Genomic DNA, 19,195 nt, shown 5'->3' on the forward strand with positions numbered 1-19,195 from the left:
TCATAAGAATGTTTCACATTTCTGTATTTTAGGGTCAGTATGAAAAATGACAAAGTATAACAATGTACACCAGATTTTATCCCAGAAGCAAAGTAGGTGGAAACTTTCAGAACAAAATTCAGCACTGAAAAATGACTATCATGTGAGATAGACATAAAATGTTAAAGCTAGCCTATGATTAAGTAATAGCAATTCGAGAAAGAATATTAACATAGAAACTATAAAAACTCAGCTGCCATAAAATTAACACCAACTTACTTCCTCTTATATCATTGTATTCCTTAATTCCTACGGAAGTCACAGGAGTTTGGTTAGAAATTTTCTGATCGGTATTCTTACAGACTGGAACTCAGAACTGAATTACAGAACAGAGGGAAAAAAACACACCAGAACCCAGAATCAAAGTAATTGGAGGACGGATAATACCCAGAAACCCTAGAACATAACTGAATTTCCTTGAGTTCTGAAACAAACTAGGGTAAAATGCAAGCTGATGGGGTAACAATTTTTCTAACAATCTCTAAGTTCTGGAGGTCAACCAAACCATTGGAAAATTCAACTGATCTCGGTAATGTTATTTCTACTCTTACCCTCTAATGTTCACAAACAAAACTCCCTTTGCAATGAAAAACAAAATATTGCAATACATGCATTCAGGGTACGTGCTCAGCAATTAAGCACAGCTATTTAAGCCTTATGTCACACATTCCTCATCAGTTTTCTAAGAAAAGGCCTCCTTGTCACAAGCTTCTCTGAGAATCTGATGTGAGCCATTGGAATGGGATAGAATTTGACAGACATTTAATTCCATTTCAAATGTAATTTTCAAAGGAGAAAAAAAAAACAACAACAACAAGGTTTTGTTCAATATCTTAATATTTAAACAAACATATTTGCCTGACAAAAAACTAATTCTTCAGTTCCACAGTGCAAACTGCTGCTGGTTTTCCCTGGGTAATTAGCTACCATTTCAAAATGGTGTTTGATATTATTCTTCAGTTAATACTACCAGTGATCTTTAAAACACAGTGTCTATACATAGCAAGTCTCATTCTTACCATACTAACATACACAGGCAGCAGACTTTTGACTGGATGGAAATCAGTGACAAGTGGTGGCCCTCAGGGATCAGTGCTCTGTGATAGCTTTGTCAATGATAACTCTTCCCACTCAGTGGGACTGAGTGCACCCTCAGAAAGTTTGCACCAAGCAGTGAGATACAGGCTGACACCTGTGGGACAGGATGCCACCCAGAGACCCAGACAGGCTCCAGAAGCAGGCCCAGATGAACCTCCTGAGCTTCAACAAGTCTAAGGGTAAGGTCTTGAACCTGTGTCACAGCAATCCCCACTGTCAGTACATGCTGGGAAATATAAGAATGAAGCACAGCCCTGCTGAAAAAGACCTGGGTGTACTGGTGGATGGCAGCTGTACATGAAGCAGCAGCGTGCCCTTGCAGCCCAGAAAGCCAACTGTATCCTGGCCTGTATCAAAAGCACTGTGTTCAGCAGGTCAGGGAGGTGATCCCACCCCTCTACTCTGCCCTGTCAGACCTCACCTGGAGCACTGTATCCAGATGTGGAGTCCTCAGCACAGGAGAGACACGGACCTGTTGGTGTGCATCCACAGGATGGCAACAAAAATTATGCAAGAGATGGCAGAGATGCAAGTCCCCTTATGAGGACTGGCTGAGAGAGCAGAGGCTGTTCAGCCCGGAGAAGCCTTAGGGGAGACCTGAGTGCAGCCTTTCAGTAGTTTAAAGAGGGGTTATAAAGACTCTTTAGCAGGGTCTGTTGTGACAGGACAAAGGGAAATGATTTCAAACTAAAAGAGGGGAGATTTAGGTGGGATATAGGGAAAAAAAAGTGTTGTTTTTTTTTTTTAAACAATAGTGGTAGTGAAGTACTGGCACAGGTTATCCATCGAGCTGGTGGATGCCCCACTGCTGGAGACATTAAGGTTCAGGCTGGATGGGCTATGAGCACCCTGATCATTGCAAGGTAGTTGGATTAGATGACCCTTAAGGAGTCCCTTCCAACTCAAACTATCCTACAATTCTACAGTGAATGTATGACTGTACAGTTCATTCTATTAAAGGAAGATATAAGTAGTGTTCCTACTTTTGTCATGGAACTTTCAAGAGTTACAATGACATCATTGTAAGGACAGAAACAGAAAGCAGAGTATCCACAGCTGAGAACAGTCCACTGTTAAGAAAAAATGTATTAATGTATACTTTCAGAATTGCATTACTTTGATGATAAGCAGTGGTTTTTCAAATTCCTTTATTTTCAGCTGAAAGAATTTACCAATGCTTGAGCGAATCATTAAGGACTAATTAAACTGAGAATTCTGTAAATACTAAGGAGAGACACAGCATCTAGTACATACATTTTGTACATACAAATATTGAGGAGAGTACACAGTATCCGTAAAGTAAGCTAAAAGGTCAGTGTGTGTCCCAGTCATCTACGTTCATATGGATTCCAGATCTGTATATGAGATTGACAATTGCCTGTAGAGATCTCAGTTTGTATAAGCTTAGTTTTTATAGAGAACAAGCAAGTGCCATTCCATTTCCATTTTTGACAGCATTTGTTAGTTTTAATTGAGGAGATAAGTGTATAATCAAGTTCTTATTAGAAGCAGTAGTTCTAATAATTCCAGAGTTGTGCAACACTACCTATAGCAGTATAAGCAGAGCAGCTATACTAAATTTTAACAGAAGGGAACAGAGAGAGAAAATTTCAGTTCCCTTCTCTGTCATGAGTTCTTGTCATCATCTTGTTTTTTCTATGTTTAAAGTAGTTAAATTGCTTTTGCAAGTATTCTAAGAGGATGACTAACAGCAAATCTTTCAGCTATGCATACATGCACACAAATGTGTATACTCCAAGACAAAAATATATACTGAAATACTGTGATCTGTAAAGAACTTGCACACCTTTCTAGAATGTTTATGAGATGGTGTAAGTTAACATACAGAAAAATAGTCATTAACTTTCTAGAAGATGTTGTTTCCAATAATTAGGTAAAAATATATTTAAATATCCATGGCATTTTCACATACCAAGCACAAATTACATAATGGAATACTTGACTTCTTTGTGATTAAATCAAATACTAAAGATTTCTTTCAACTCAAATGATTCTATGATTCTACAATGAATCAACTATTTATCTTTAATTTGGGCAGAATAACAATAGATAACCTTGTCATACCTCATTATTCCTTCAAGTGGATTCATTTTCTAGGCAAGCAAGTTTAGTGTGAGGAACTAAAAACCATTACTGTGACTTTATGTAACCCTTCAGGCAGGCTCGTGAACAACAACAAAGTCACATGGTTTTGGCATATCAGAGAATGGCTTGGGTTGGAAGGGCCCTTAAAGATCATTCATTTCCAAACCCCTTGCCGTGGGCAGGGACATCTCCTACCTTTGAGACCAGGTTGCTCAAAGCCCCGTTCAACCTGGTCTTGTTATATACTAAGGGTTAGTGACTTTGGCTTTTCACTGTTCTTAACCAGAGCTAAATTTCATTATTTAAAACAAAAAAGTCAGTAATATCCAAATTTCTACAGGCTAAATTTGAAACAAGGTTAACATACAAATGAACAATCTCTTCAAAGATTCAGCTGTACTTTACAGGCATCATATTAAAACACAATTGAGATTATAACAAACCCCAAGTTCTTAAGAGACATGTGAATTACATACAGTGTAAAATACTGTAATATAGAGCTGAATGCAAGAAACATCTCATCCTGCCATTCACAATGCACACAAAACTGACAATGAAGCATTCTGAACCACTTCTAATCCAACAGATCAGAAGGGATCATCAGTAACAAACTACTTTCCACACCCTATACTCCCTGTCTTTTGCTAAACAAGCTATATATACCTGTTTTAAACTTTAATACAATATTCTGCACAAAAAAAAATAAAAAAGATTGCGTTGCATCTGCTTAAATTACCCTTTGCTATCAGGGATGTGCTTTGCTTTAGAGGACTGTGACAAGGATGAAAACAGGGACAACTATAAATGTAATTTCATTACACCCATTTAGACTGGAAGAGCTTGGGGATTAAAAACCGGTTTTGATTCTCACCTTCACTTTCTTCTATCAATAATACAGCATCACTGTCACTTTCTATTTCATCACAAAATAGGCTGAATGCCAACACTGTTTGCAAAGTAGAAACTGTTGGGATTTTTTGGGTCACAAGGAGACAACATTCTCTCCATAGCTTTACTTAGACATACCTTTCCTATGTAAATGATGGGCTTGTAAAGTGCACTTGGCATACAATGTAAAACTAACACATTTAGACAACATTTTGGTCCACGTTTTGAAAATGTCTGAATTCTAGAACATTGTTTTTCAAATGTAAATTAGTATTGGACTCAATTCACAGTTTGGGACTGTGGAATATTTTGTTTAATTCTACAAAACATGCAGAGTTAAACAAAAAAATTTAGAGGTAACATACCAGCTCCTTTAGAACTGCAAAATTTCCAATTTACCATTTTTAGGGTGGCAATGGAGGGAGCAGGTTATTGAATAGGAATTCTGCACCTCTTGGTCAACATTTGAGCATAATATAATCAAATCTCCCTTACAACGCAAATATACATAACCTACTGGGTAGCCTCTCAAACAATTCTAGGAACTGTTGATACTGAGATCAGAGCAATATGTAAATTCATCAGCAAAAACCTTCCTCAACATTTACCTCTGAATGAAAGCAAAAAAAGTTGCTGACTCCACTGTTTGTCAGAAAAAAGCCCCCAGATTATCCATGGGGGATGTACAGTAAATCTCAGAGTTCACCTGAATCTTTTATCTCGCCAGTTGTATCTTTATTTTACTATTTGTTCTCAGATGTTAAAAACACTCTATTGGAAGCAATTCAAAAATACATTGTTGGAAAATTGTTAATGCTCTAGTCATACAATGTCATTTTGAAGCTCCCTGGGAATTTAGATTTGCACAGCTTATTAGGATATGACCTTTCCCTTGATTTTTTATTTTAAGATCATGTTAACATGAAATTTCCCCAGTGGGAGTTGCTGTGTTTCCTTCACAGATAAGGAAAGAGCAACGGCAACTCCAAATACAGAGGCTTTCATACATTTCTACAGTACGGACAATTTTGTGGTCTTGACAAACCTCCAATGCATTCCTAGAGGTTGAGAGGAAAGTCATGTGGTACATTAACTAAAAAAAACCTCAGGAACATAACAAAGGTATTTCCCTGAATCTTTCACCCATATTTTTTTTCCTGCAGTGTCATTCAAGATTAAGCTTTGAGGATTTTTTCTAAGGACTCCCTGCATTCAGAGGATCTGGGCAGCACTGACTGTGAGATAGCGGTTTGTTTTTGGAACACATTCATATTCCTATGGATTGTGAATTACTACCTTTACAGCATTTTTTTCTTCACGATACAGATCTTGGATGACAAACTCACACACACTTCAGCATTTCCACCCTTATTAATATTAGCTTTTTTTTTTTTTTTTTTTTCCTGGAATCCTCACAAAGCTAATTTAAAAACAGGAGGCTGGAAAGTCAGCTCTCAAAAAAAAAAAAAAAATAATAATAATAATAATAAAAAAAAATATATATTCCTTTGTGGCAGGTATTCAGAAAGAATAATATCTCTGGAGTTCCCTGGTGGTCAGTAAGACAGGTTGCTCTACAGGGTGACTCACAGCATCTAAAATAGTCTCCCGCTCCTTGCTCTGGAGAGGCGATCTCTCTCTCTCCCCCTCAGTCTGCGATAGGGGCAGATTACCAGGCACCAATAACACTGTTTAAATACTTGAACTAGTAACGATATTTACTGCATGTAAAACAGATACATTCAATGTTTCTAAGCCCACGTCCATGTTGATGAGACCCACAGAGATGATTAGATAACTGATCAGAAATTGAACAATGCTTCCTATAAATTAAAATTTTCAACTGGTCAAGATTGCAAAAAATTATCATATTTTAAGTAGTTTTTAATCAGAAAAGAATAACTTGCTCATAAAATCAGCGGGTCAGAAAAAAGATGGCTAAAAAGAATATTTTGCTTCTTCAATATCCAGTACAAAACTTCTGAACATTAAGCATTTGCTATGCAAACATTTTTGCTCAGATCCAGGTATCATAACAAGAAAGGAAAGTGTTGATGAAAATTTCTTAAACTTTTTCAATACTAGGTCTGCTGACTTGGTACTTTTGATAGGCATTGTGCATATAACATTCTTATACTGATGACACATTATAATACAATGCCATTCAGTATAATATGAGCTCACTGTAGTCATATTTAAATGCAACGTCAAGGCCACCAAACAATACAAAGATTCAAATTGGTCCTAAGTGTTTTAATCAGTAAGGAAGTTCTTATTAGAGAAAATTAATTTAGAAAAAAACTTTACATACAGCCTGCAATGCTTCTCACAGTAGTGCTGCACATTTTTTGCTGTAATTTGGGCATATAATACAAAAGCTAATCCTTTAGTTTTCTTGCAACAACTATTAACAAGATGATGTCCCCAGTATTTAACCTTGCATTTCCAGAAACAGCCGTTCCTTTCTCACTGACTGACAAAAGGTACTGGTCTACTACTGTAACAAGCAAGTAGAGAGCCTTAAAAATAATTTAGACTGTATGTAGACAATAGGAGTTAATTTGCACTTGATCCAAGGCTAATCTGTCTCTCTTGGGTAAGTACAATGTTATTATGAACCTTACTGGTTAAGGACTACTATGAAACTTACGTACCTGATTAAGGAGTAAACAAACGCAAACTGATGAGATCTACTGCACAGAGCTGCAGGACACATCGATAAAACTTTTCTGCAAACAAACCCACAGAGTTTCTAGGAGAATGCTAATAATAAAGAAGGAAAAAATTACAAGCTTAGTACAAATGTACAGGATGATACCTGTTGGTAATCTCATTTCTAATAGAAGAGTATAAGAGGAGACGTTCAAAAAGACATACAACAGAAACCACGCATCTTTCTCTGACACGGACTTCCAATGCATATGCACAGTGTAGGCACCAGAAGTTTATTTACAGAGGGCAGGACTGAACATTTCATGTGAACACATTCAGAGAACGATAAAAAGCTTTGTCTCCCATTAGCAATTTAAAGAATTGTGATTTGGTACTCCCAACACACCTATAATTGAATTCCTCAGTCATAAAATCACTGGTGCCAAACAAGTTCTGATATCTTTTATCAAGCTTCTTTTTTTCTTGTCATTAACATATTTCTCATGGAACTTTTCTTCTTTTTACAGATACATTTGCTTTAGTTATAAATTAACCCTGGAATTTACTCTCCCAGAGGCCACAATCTGCAGCTTTGTTGTCCTCTTTAAAAAGTTTCAAGCATGAATTTATGATTTGAAACAATTTTGAACAACAATCAGTGATTCACATACAAAAGAAAAAAGTTCTTAAGATTGGCAAAGTAATTAAGAATAAACTGAAAATGTTTGCATGCTTTTTGGCCTCTTCTCTGGAAGTCACGATTTATTTACCAAAAGACAAATATCTGACTGGGATTTCTGGTGCTTTCATTTCCTTGAGGTAATATTAACTATGATATTTCTGTCACTGCAGAAGACGACCAGCAAATCCCAGCAGTACTCAGAATATTCTAATTCAGATTTGCAAATCGAACCATATTATGAAAATGTCAATCTACTTCACACACTGACTCAAACAACGAGCACTGAAACACTAATATTTCATTTGATAAAGGTAATCCCAGAAAGCACGAATGCCGAAAACTTGCTGTTTCCAATTGAGCATCTTTGTTAGTCTTTTTTATTCATGCCCAGAATCTTTTAAAACACTAGCTTATTTCAGCCACACAAATACAAATCAGGGGAGTTTGATCAAAATATGCTCAAATTGTCATTAGCATCACCACTTAAAGATCATCAGTATGAGTTCACCCTAGTAAGTATCAGAAAATCCCAAAGAAAAATCCCTGAAAAACCATATTCGTAGGAAGCTAATTTCATTGGTTCTACTGACCAAGGAACCATTTGAGCAAGGACAGAATAATACTCTCTAACAGCCAGGATAATGCACATACTATTTGTCTTTCTGTGCTACTCTTACCATAAATCACATGAGAAATTTGATTTGATAGAAGCCCAGCAGACATATTTTTTTCTCCATTCAGTGATTTAATTTCTGTTTTAAGATTTTCAAAAGTGGAGCAATTTAAAAAAAAAAAAAAAAAAAACATTGCTTCAAGTTTCAGAAAAGAGGAAATGATTGTAAGGAGCTCTGTATTTCTGGATTGCTCTCCCTGATGCAGATTAGACTGGCTGCAGCCATGCTGCTGTATGCACTGCATGTAACAGAATAGTGACTTCATCCACACTGTGATGGGTTAAAAACAGCACTGATTTGCTTCTAAAAGTGACTTTAAAAGTTACTCTCTAAGTATGAGTAACACTGAGGAATTCCCTGAAGTACTTTCCTTGTAAACAATTTTCATGTAGTGCTCCCCCCTCCATCTCCAGACCCCCATATTCAAGATAATAAGAAGGCTGATGTCCCTTTGCAAAGGCAAACTACCCCTCCTTCTCTACATACTGCTCTTGAGATTGACAGTATGTTAAAAATATTAAGGCCTTGGTTTACACTGTGTTTATTCTGTCTCTGATTCATCAGATTTTTGTTTGTAAGCTGGACCATCGTTCTCTTCAAAAATATTGCTACTTACTATTTCTTCACAAATTAATTACCTACAATAGGCCCTCGCCATATCTTTATCTTAACAAAATATGGTATTTTCTGCCCCTTTACTGAATCAAAAGCGACATAGCTGAAAGAATTGTTTAGAATCAAAATATTTATCAACTTTTACAACAGAAGTGAGGTTTAAAATAGTAGGCACACACTGTCAAATACTTTAACTCTTAAATCTTCAACACTTAAGATATATTTTCATCTTATTTAGATTTTGCAATTGTGTGCTTTCTATTTAATAGTAATAATAGCAATAATCTTTGGTTATAATACAGGGGAAAATAAATCAGTCTGATTTGGTCCTAATCTAATTCAAATCAATTAGATGGTGAGCACAAGGCTTAGATTGCATTGACTAGCCCAAAGGATCAGAACCATAGTTACACACAAGTATAACCACCTATTCTCACACCCTGTGTACACATTTCATAACTTTGTTTGCACTGTGTACTTTCACTTGAGCCAAAAGGAATTTTCAGATCAAACAAGTTGTAATGTATCCTCTAAGGGTGAGTTGCAATGTTAATCATCTGTAATTCCTGGAATGGACAGTAGGACATTAAATACATATAGAACTGGGCCAGGGAAATTCTAAGAATAAAAGCATTTAACTACCCAGTTAAATTAAATGATTGAGTTAAAAAGAGCTTGTGCCCAGGTTACAATACTTTTTAATAATATGGATCAAGCCTTGAGCATGACTAGACTTCTCTGAGACTAGGGAGTATAAACACCTTTTTCTTCTTCCTATATACCCCCAATTTCACCGGGTTATTTCATTTTGTACCAGCTTTATTTTTTTCCTAAGTGTGGGGCTACTTTCTGCCTGCAAACTGACAACACATGTAAGAGTCTTAACTTTCAGGAAGGAGAAGCACAAAAATACAAAGGTACTCAGCATCAGCGTGAATATAAAAATCTCTCTACAAATCTCATAAATCTCACCAAACACGCATTTCCTTTGTACACACTTTTATTGAGCACTAACGTGAAATATATTGAACTATTTTTCCCAAACTGGCACTTCATTCCAGTGAAACACTGTAGCTATGCCAGAAGGAAACAACAGAGAGAAAAAAAACAGAAAAGTTTGTCTCTTGATCCTTAGACAGGCAAAATGAGTGAAATTACAATTTAGCTCCAGTTACCTTCTAACATTTACCTGTCTCACCTCATGTCACACACGAAAACAGAATAAACATTTTGCTTCTTCAAAAATACGCTACATAAAAATGGTAGTACCACAGCCAGCTGGAAACCGCTTACTATTCATGTCCTTAGATTCTCCTGCTCTGAGAATAGGTAACAACATACACTGGGCACAATAGCCACCCCAAAATCACTCTTACCTTTTATGAGCTAAAATAATCCTGTAAGTGAAGGACTGAAAACTCCTGTAATCTCAGAAGAAAACTGACTGTTCTTGAGATGCACTGAACAGCCTCAAAAGCCATAAGGAAATCTGTTAGTAAGTCGATGATTCATAGAAGATGAAGGCAGAAATATCTCAGATCTGTCAGTATCTCTTCCCAGTATAAGACTCAATTCTGTATAGATTTTCCATTTTTTCCCCCTAATTTCAAAAAGTTTAAGGCGCACCATTTGAGGAGCTATAAAGCAGTTCATCTGACACATGGAATCAAAAAACAGCTCTACTCAGTATTTCGCCTACTTTGTCTTAATTTCCATATTCATTGCTAAATGAGCACTCTACAACTCTCAAAGTCTTAAGCTACACAGAATTCCTTTTTCCAACAGAGTCAGTGCCAGGTATAATCACTACATTCATTAGTCCTTCCTGGAGTAATTGTCAGGGAAGTGGCAACCATATCTGCATCAATTTCTTCTTCCTCCTTGCTTTTTTTCTGCTTTCCTTCAAGGACAATGGGCGTTTCTCTCTCATTTGTCTTTCTCTCTCACACTGGGACTCTGGCATTACTGACCTCAAACCTTTTCCTCCCTTTATTCTTCCTTTCAAAACGCAGGTTTGGGGAGGAAAGGGGTAGATGGCCCTACTATATATCTCTCGCTGTTTTCACGTTTATCAATCTGTTAGTTTTTCATTATTTAATTGTATCCATTCATTCTGACATTATTAAGAGATTCACAGTATAGTTCTTTCAGCAGTGACACAACAAGAGATACCCTCCTGCCTAAGGGTCAAGAGTCAGAAGACATTCAACACTGCCACACGCCGTACAACATTCTGCTATGCCTTCCTGTTGGGGATGGGGGAGGAGACAGGAATCTGTTGCACAGCCTGCGTCAGAGAATGCAGTCACACTACAGTAGATCAAATTCAGCGTATGTGCAAGTCATTGTTATTCTAAACTTACCTCAGACTTCAGCAATACCCACTGCCTGTTCTCCTGTCCTTACTGACAGGAAAGCTGTCACTTGTTGTTAGCATATCATACAGTTCCTGTTCTCAAAGGAGTAATAAATAAGGCTAGATTTAAAAAACAGAACAAACTTGGGCAAAAAAAGAACAATGAGTATTAGTGCCAAAATACAGTAAAAGATCATTTTATGGCACTGTCAGCATATCTTAAATCGAGAAAAGATGAAGAACTCATAGGAGACCAGAGAGAAAAATCCAAGATCAAGAAGGTTCCAACAATAGATTTTAAACTTTGAGAAAGAAATTCAAACATCTGTGTTTTTAAAGAATTTCTTTTTAATATCTTTGGCAAACTTCAAAAAGCCTAAATAAATACATAAAGCAAAATAACAGTCTTAGTCAATCTTCCCCTTGCCTGCCTTTGAATTTCCTTTAAATAATAAATTCATTTCCTTTCCTTACACTCATTGTGGACACCTTTTTCACTTTCTCTCAACTCTCTTCTCTGTGGGGCCTCTACAGTCCCACACTGACCTGAGATTCCTGCCTTGACCCACTGCTGCACTTTTACTAATCGTACTCAATACCAGGAGCCTCTATTACAGATCATCTAACTAATCCACAAAGCTGAAGCCCTTACCTCACACATTACCTATTCTGTACAAATGTTGCTGTGGATATTTTTGTTTGCAAAGCAGAACAATCAGCTGGTAATACTTTTGTTCTTTTTTAAAAACAAAACTGATACAAGATACAGAAAGCAATTTTCTGGGTTTCCATTTGATCTCTCACCTACTCGAAAGCAGCACCCTGGTGACCCAAAAGAGAATGGAAAGAGACGCACATGACTTCCACATCCTTGGTGTTACATCACAAAAGATGAAGCAGCATGCTGTGAGCAGCTCAGAGGGCTGTTGCACCAAATGCAACTATTTTCTTGCACTAAAAACTGCCTTTCCTAACAAAATTGTTGCGTTAGAAATGTGACAGCTACCACGTTTCAATGCACAGGACAATACAAATGATGACAGACCGACAGACACAGGTTCATTTCACAACCAGGCAGCTACTGTGTGCTGTGACATTAGCATGCTTAATTGCTTTTTTCTTTTTTATTTAAATAAATTACAACCTGAAGGTGTTTTGGGGAAAAGTATTTTTTTTTTTAATTAAGATTTTCATTCCTCAAAATTTTCAAGATTCAGGGAAATAGATTTCCCAGAGGAAAAAGGTGTTTTTTGAACAGAATTATTTACCAATATGACTACGACCATTCATCAAGAACTCTTTCCTATGTCAACTGGGCTGAAATTAACATTTCTTTTGAAACTAGTAAATTCAATTTAAGAAAATAATTCCTCAAATGCAATTATCTATGTCAGAAAGTAACTTGCGTAATGTTACTGTCTACCCTATCTAGCCCAAGAAGTAACCTAAACTCACGCAATGATTTCAAACACGTACTTTATGCAAGGTACTGGACGACAGTAAAAAAACTGAACAAGAAATTGCGAACAAAATGAATATCCACTGCACCCAATGTAACCGGGTAAAGTTAGCCAGCCTAATCACGAGGCAGACCCAAAGAACAAGTCTTTGGGCAGTACCCAAAGGAAACTGTGCAAGGAGCTCTCTTGGGTCTCTTATTCATCATGCCATAATGTTCTTATCCACATCACTAAAACTATTAACCAGTTCAGGACAACAGGCAATCTGCGATCATAACTATTTCACCAAGGAAGCTGCAAAACAGAAACAAGGTCACCTGGGATGCTAACCATGCAAAGCAACTGCAGAATTTGCTTGCATTTCTGAAGTGCAAACCTTCCAATATCAAAAAAGCAAAATAACAACTAATGAAGTTTCCCAAGGCTTTTCTTTGGAACTTATTTTGCGTTGTCTTAATAACGGGAAATGCTTCAAATCCGTTGTTACAAACCTGAAACCTGATTTTTTCAATGTTTGCTGTTTTCATTCCCTTTTTTAAATTCAGAACCCAGTCACAGTAACTTCTTGTAACACTGATTTTGAAACTTACTTATAGTTAATTATAACAACTGATACTAAGCAGAGATCTTTCCTTAATTACTCCAGGCCAATTTAGCAATTCTGGCAATGCCTCTAGTGTGAAATAAATAAATATGAATTAAAGAATAAAGAAATCCAGATAAAAAAAAAAAGAGATCCTCACACTTTTTATAGTGACTATTTCATTCAGAAAACTGTTTAATTCCTTTGTTCTAAATTCAGCTTGGTTTCATGTTGTTTATCACCTCAAACCATCTTCAGCAGCAGCTGGAAATTCTGAAAGTGAAAGCATATCTACAGAACTTTTGTTTTCATCCTTTCAATCATGTTCTAGGCAAAAACTATAAAGATCTACAGTGCTACATGAGAGTTGTGTAGTATGTAGTCATCTGCCAAACTATTCATGATGAAAATTACTTTGGGATATTTAAAATAAATACAACACTAGACTGCTTTTCTCAATATTTCTAGTAATTTTAAAAATCAAACATGCTAACATGCCTTGATACGCAGATCAGGCGTATGAGATATCCACAGCTCAAGTGCAAATGATGGCATCTAGCAGATGATAAATAAGAGTTACAGCAAAAACTGTCACAGCCATTAGCAACTCCATGAAGTAAACCTTTGGTTCTAAACTTTGGTTCAGATATCCTACAAGGCACAAAGCAAACAGCAGATTTTCACATTGTTCTGGAAGGAATGAGCACTTCAGCCTGTGGCCTCTTCAGACTCTCTCATGATTCAATCAAATATGGTCCTGAACAAGGTTAGAGAAAACAGATACAATTCTGGGCAAACAAGAGAACCTTCTGTGTTCACCCGCTTTTGTACTCACTGATCCACAGCTAATTCTGGCTGCAGCTAACAATAAAATTTCACTTTACATATTTTAATTTTTAGGTAGAATTAGTGACCAGTTCAGCAATATTCCACACTATAACAAGCTTAAAAACCAAGATTCTGCACAACATATTGTAGCTGAAGCTGTAGGGAACGGTGGACACTAACTCAAGGTAAAATGAGTTCAAGATGAAATGATAAACTCTTCAGTTTTATTTACTGGAGACATAATAAAAAAAAAAAAAATCCGAACCTATCATGAGGAAATATGTACCTTATGAGAGGCAGTAAATAGAAGTGGCTGCATTTTTCCACAAGCCCCCACATTAGATAGCACCACAAAGCACCAGGCCTAGGTAGTAAAACCTGTTTTTCTGACCACCCCTACTAGAAGATCTTGGTGTGAGTGTTAAAGCCTATAATTAACATTTTTCTTTTCATAGTTCCTTTTTTTACTGCAACAGACTGATACTTTTGGTAGCCTAACATATGCTCCAAACCAGTGTGGGTGAGACACTGTATCACAGCAATAACAAAATATTTCCCTAGCATAAATACTGAGAATGTATATCACTCCATTTCTGTATGCATAGCAACGTAAGTCTAAAGCTTCCCAAACTTCAAAATTGCTACTGCACAACTGTGAATAGTTACAGAAATTACACAACAACTCTGCTCAATAAATCTAAAACAAACACACAAGTACTATGGACTTATAATGCAACATTATAACATAAAATCTTTTATGCAATGAACTGTAATCACATATTGTGTAAAAAGTTTAAGACCAGATCATAATTGGGCAGGGCTACTTTGTGCAAATATGAAATTCACTGAAAAGTAACGTGCCTCTCCTCAGTGGAAAAACACAAGATCCAATGCAAAAACTTTCATCATTCTTTGCTTCCTCGACGCATGTATTCCATGACAGTTAGAAGTGTCTGTAGTACAAAATAACGTGTCAAGAACGGTATAGACACATACAGGTAAATCAGGTGCACCATACCTGCAAGTTCCCTATATATAAAAAAAAAAAAGAATAGGGTTCTGGTAGAAGGGAATCTGAAACATGCTACTATTAGATCTGTGATAAAGAGGAAAGACGTGATTCCTCCATGGAGCCCATGAAATTACTATCACCAATGATCCGTGAAGTCACAACACAAAGCATGTTTTTTCCTCTTACAACAGCTGTTATAAGTTATAACCTGTTATAAGTTGGGTTATAAGACCCAAAACTGGAACACTTGCTGGTTTTGAAGGCCTATGATAAACTAATCCCAACTGTTAGGTCTGTAACAAAACACAGCTATTTCACTTCAAGCATGCAAAGAAATGGATCACACAAATTCCAGAGCTAAAGAAATATCGCACCTGTTTCACTTCATTTCTTAAAGAAAGAACAAAACCTACAGCTTTTATTATCATACATATTCATGGTTATTTCAGACATTCAGCCTCACTGGGCGAACAGCTTTTCATCTAGAGTGAGGCTCTGTATTTTCTCTATACTAAAACCACCACCTGATTTTAATAGTGGAAGCAAGTGGTACAAAAACCAAAACTTCTAACACTGCATGCAGGCTGCAAACCTGACTCTACCAAAATACCAGGATCTCCACTGACTTATGTGAAGTTGGGACTTTTTTTTTTCCCCCTAGACTACACATCTTACAGTAAAGCAGCATCAACTTTTTTTAGTACAGTGGAACGTTCTCTGTATTTCTCTGTTTGGATATTATCCAATATTTATCACAGCGTGTTATCTGAAGTTATATATAGTCTTTCTACATTTCTGAGATAAGCAGGATGTCTTTCCATAACATAGGATTAATGCATTACCTACACACACGCCTGAGAAATACAGACATAACCATAGATACATATTCATCAGTGTTCATCAAGCACACTTGTGCTTGAACATACACACACACACAAAAGCAACGTAAGCCTTGTGTTTTTTAAATTGCTAATTATCAACCAGCAGAGTAGACTTTGGGATTCATAGACTTGAATTCATAGACTTTGTCCTGAATGTGCAGACTGCATGGCATGATGGTGATCTGCTTAGTCATGAGGGAATGGGGTGACTGATACAAGTCCACAAAGCATCACCTGGTAGCTGATTCCACACAACCTGGTTTTTGAGGTAGTTACAAATCTTCCTCCTTCCTAAGCAGGACATATTATTTCCTATCTACAGTGAAAGTCAGCAAAACAGCAACAGACAATAAGGTGCTGCTTAGAACTTTTTTTTTTTTTTCCCCTGTAAGTTTGCTATAAAAAAATAAATCTTTTTTTTTTTTTTTTTTTTTTTTCCCCCCTATTTGCAGTCATGCAGGTCAGAAACTATTACTTTTGTATGAATCTATTAACATTGCAAGCATAAATCAAATCATTGGAAATGTGAATTAAAAGTTTTGCATCGATCTCACCACTACATCCTGTCTCCATCACAAATCTGTAATTATTTGTGTTCTCACGACACAGATCACATGGTGTTAGAGACAGGGAAAACCTTTTCATGTGAGTGAGAAGGAAGACGGCTCAAACCTTGACTGGGCTGTTAGGCATTACTTCAGTATAGGTAATTAAACATACCTGTATTGTTCATGTATCATGAACTGTAATCAGAGGATGATGCAATTCTTTAGTTCAGTTGAGTTCAATCACTCAATTCTTGAGTTGTTTAGGAGGGGACAAACAGATCAAATAAATGCTGAAAGGTGAGGTTGGAGAGGGAGGAATATTGGAGTGTGATCAAACTGTGTGAAGTTCCGTGAGACACAAAGTCTGCACATGGGCCTTGCTTCCCCCATTTTCCATAAGCTAGCAGGGAAAACAAACAAACAAAAAAATCTGCAAAAATTAGGTTTATATTTGCTTTGTTATGTATTAGAAAAAACAACCACTACAAAACAGCAGCTGGGGTGGCAGGGAGAAAACCAGCGAAGCACAAGAAATATTAGAGGTTTATCATCTAACACAGGATTCAATTCACACTTCGTGTTCATGGGAATCTAAATATCTGAAGACAAATCTTTCATTTTTGGCCAGCTTTGGGAATGTCTTTGTAGTCAAACAAGAAAACAGCCCACCAAAAAAAGAAGTGCACATGAGGATTTTTTCAAAGTGCTCTATAGCAGGCAAATCCCTAAGATCTGACCTGCTGCTGGGAAACCCCACATTCTGTCTGTGACATGGGTACAGAGGAGTTGAGTATAACAGCACTCTCTTTTCTTGTATTATTTCTAACTTTTTCTTTTTAGAGTTCACAAAAAGTTACTTGACACACAGAGAACATTTGTTATAAAGGACCTGAAAAACAGATCCCTAAAATAAAAAAGGAATAATGGTTATGGAAATACAGTCAAGAGTAATTAGGAACCATGTAACATCATGCTAAGTTGGGATAGAGGCTGTTATCAAACAAGTCTACCAGTGACTAATAAGATGAAACTAGTAGCAACTACCAATGGAGAGTATTGTATCCCTGATTTCAAGAGAACCCAGCATGGAGAATTCATAATTGTATCTTAATTTCTTTTGAGTAACTGTCCTGAAAACTGTTTTACTGTATGTTAGAAGACAGCAGTGGAAAAACTCTTGCAATAAAAACTAGTAAAAGAAACTCAAGTTCTGAATATCAAATGCAAATATCTAGTGATGCACAGTTAAGCTATAAAACCTGGCCAGTAAATATAAAACTGTTAAGGATAGCACTAAATACGTGAAAAAGAAAAGGAGGCCTTAACAATGGAAGATGGAAAACAAGAACCCAAAGTATACTTTTAATTATGTATTCCAGTCTTATATAATACAGATTTTTCTTTCTACTTTTAAACTTCACCCTATTACTACAACATAATTTCCTGCAAAATTGATTTTTATTAGTCGTTAGAAGTAGAAAACTATATGCTGATAATAATTGAAGGCTGACCTACATTTTACTGATTTCTAAATGGATACAGGTATCTCCAAAAAAAAAAAAATCACAAAAGAATCAGAAACAACATTGATGGTGAGTTTTTAATCAACATCATACAGAAAGCTGAAAGGCATCGCTCCAATGTTCAACTGAATTCTAATAGCTTGCCACCTACTTTTTGTGATATTTCCTTATATGAACTAACACGTTTATATTGCAAAAGAAAGATCATTATTTGTGTAATGAACACACAGTAATTGAAGTTCCATTGAGCAGTATAGTTTAATAATTTGTGATATCCAGGAATCTGACACAGAGGCATTGCTGAAAACTGCAGTTTACAAACAAATGGTCACTGAACTACTAACAGTTAACGGTATGTCCTACAAAACTGATGTCTAAGAATATTCAAACTCAAAAGCTATGTAAAAACACTTTTAAATTATATGTATGTATATCATTGGTTATCAGTCAAAGCCTATGCCAAATGTTTTTCCAGATCTCTTCCCCCTGACAAGTTCATGCTTATATTGCATCACATGCCTTAACACACTGTGAGATTTCTTGCAATCTTTTAATTAAATCTCTAAGCATTTTTGCAGCTATTTTTTGTAGCAGCCACAGAGAATAATGATGCCAAACACATCATGCAATAAACCCTGTTATTAATGCAAGCAAAATGTATGAGACTTCTTCCCCAAGGACAGCACTGAGTGCCACGACATACACAGCTGATGCACACTAGGATTTTTTTTAGTTAACTAGTAACAAATTATAGTCATGTATTAAAAGCTAAATTACTGATTAATTGCTACCAGAAATACACATCTTTATACAATTTTGTTTTGGATACTCGTGTTTAAATGGAACAATACAATCACGTCTCATGGTGAGCTTGTTCAGAGATGGAGCAGCAGGTTGCAAATGGAAGACTAGCCCACAGCCTCAGTTATTTCCAGATAACTGTAATCCACCCTTCTGATTTAAAGGCATCTACAGCCCACAGCATGGGGAGAAACCGATAATTTCCTGAGCTCTTCATCAGAGTAAATACTAGCCTTACGTCACTGATTATTAATAAATACATCACTGTTAAGTCAGCATTGTATGCTCGTGTGTACACAGTGCCGTGAAGTTACAACACCACAGGAACTTGCACTCTCCAGTTGTAGAATACCCTGGAGAGAAATGACACCAGGAAGATTACAAAACGCCCCTGCAGACCTGAGGCATACCATCAAGACACAGCATATTTCAACACGGCATCTCACTTG

At 36.5% G+C, this 19,195-nt stretch overlaps 1 protein-coding gene across 4 annotated transcripts in view; it reads right to left on the minus strand.

Annotated features, from left to right (window-relative positions):
* PPARG (peroxisome proliferator activated receptor gamma) overlaps positions 1–19,195 on the minus strand; it is a 55,583-nt gene that overhangs the window by 35,564 nt on the left and 824 nt on the right. Inside the window, exon 1 of one of the 4 annotated variants that reach the window (XM_042880418.1) lies at positions 16,595–16,615. The exons of 1 other annotated variant lie outside the window; for it this stretch is intronic. In XM_042880418.1, coding sequence (XP_042736352.1) covers positions 16,595–16,607 — 13 coding nt within the window. In that variant the 5' untranslated portion in view covers positions 16,608–16,615. Of the gene's footprint in view, positions 1–6,785; positions 6,849–11,117; positions 11,161–16,594; positions 16,616–19,195 lie in introns of those variants that run through there. 2 more of the 4 variants (XM_042880421.1, XM_042880420.1) reach the window with 2 other exon arrangements.

This window comes from Lagopus leucura, unplaced genomic scaffold (assembly GCF_019238085.1).
Source record: "Lagopus leucura isolate 7727_CA_CO unplaced genomic scaffold, USGS_WTPT01 Super-Scaffold_100026, whole genome shotgun sequence".
NCBI classification, from domain to species: domain Eukaryota; kingdom Metazoa; phylum Chordata; class Aves; order Galliformes; family Phasianidae; genus Lagopus; species Lagopus leucura.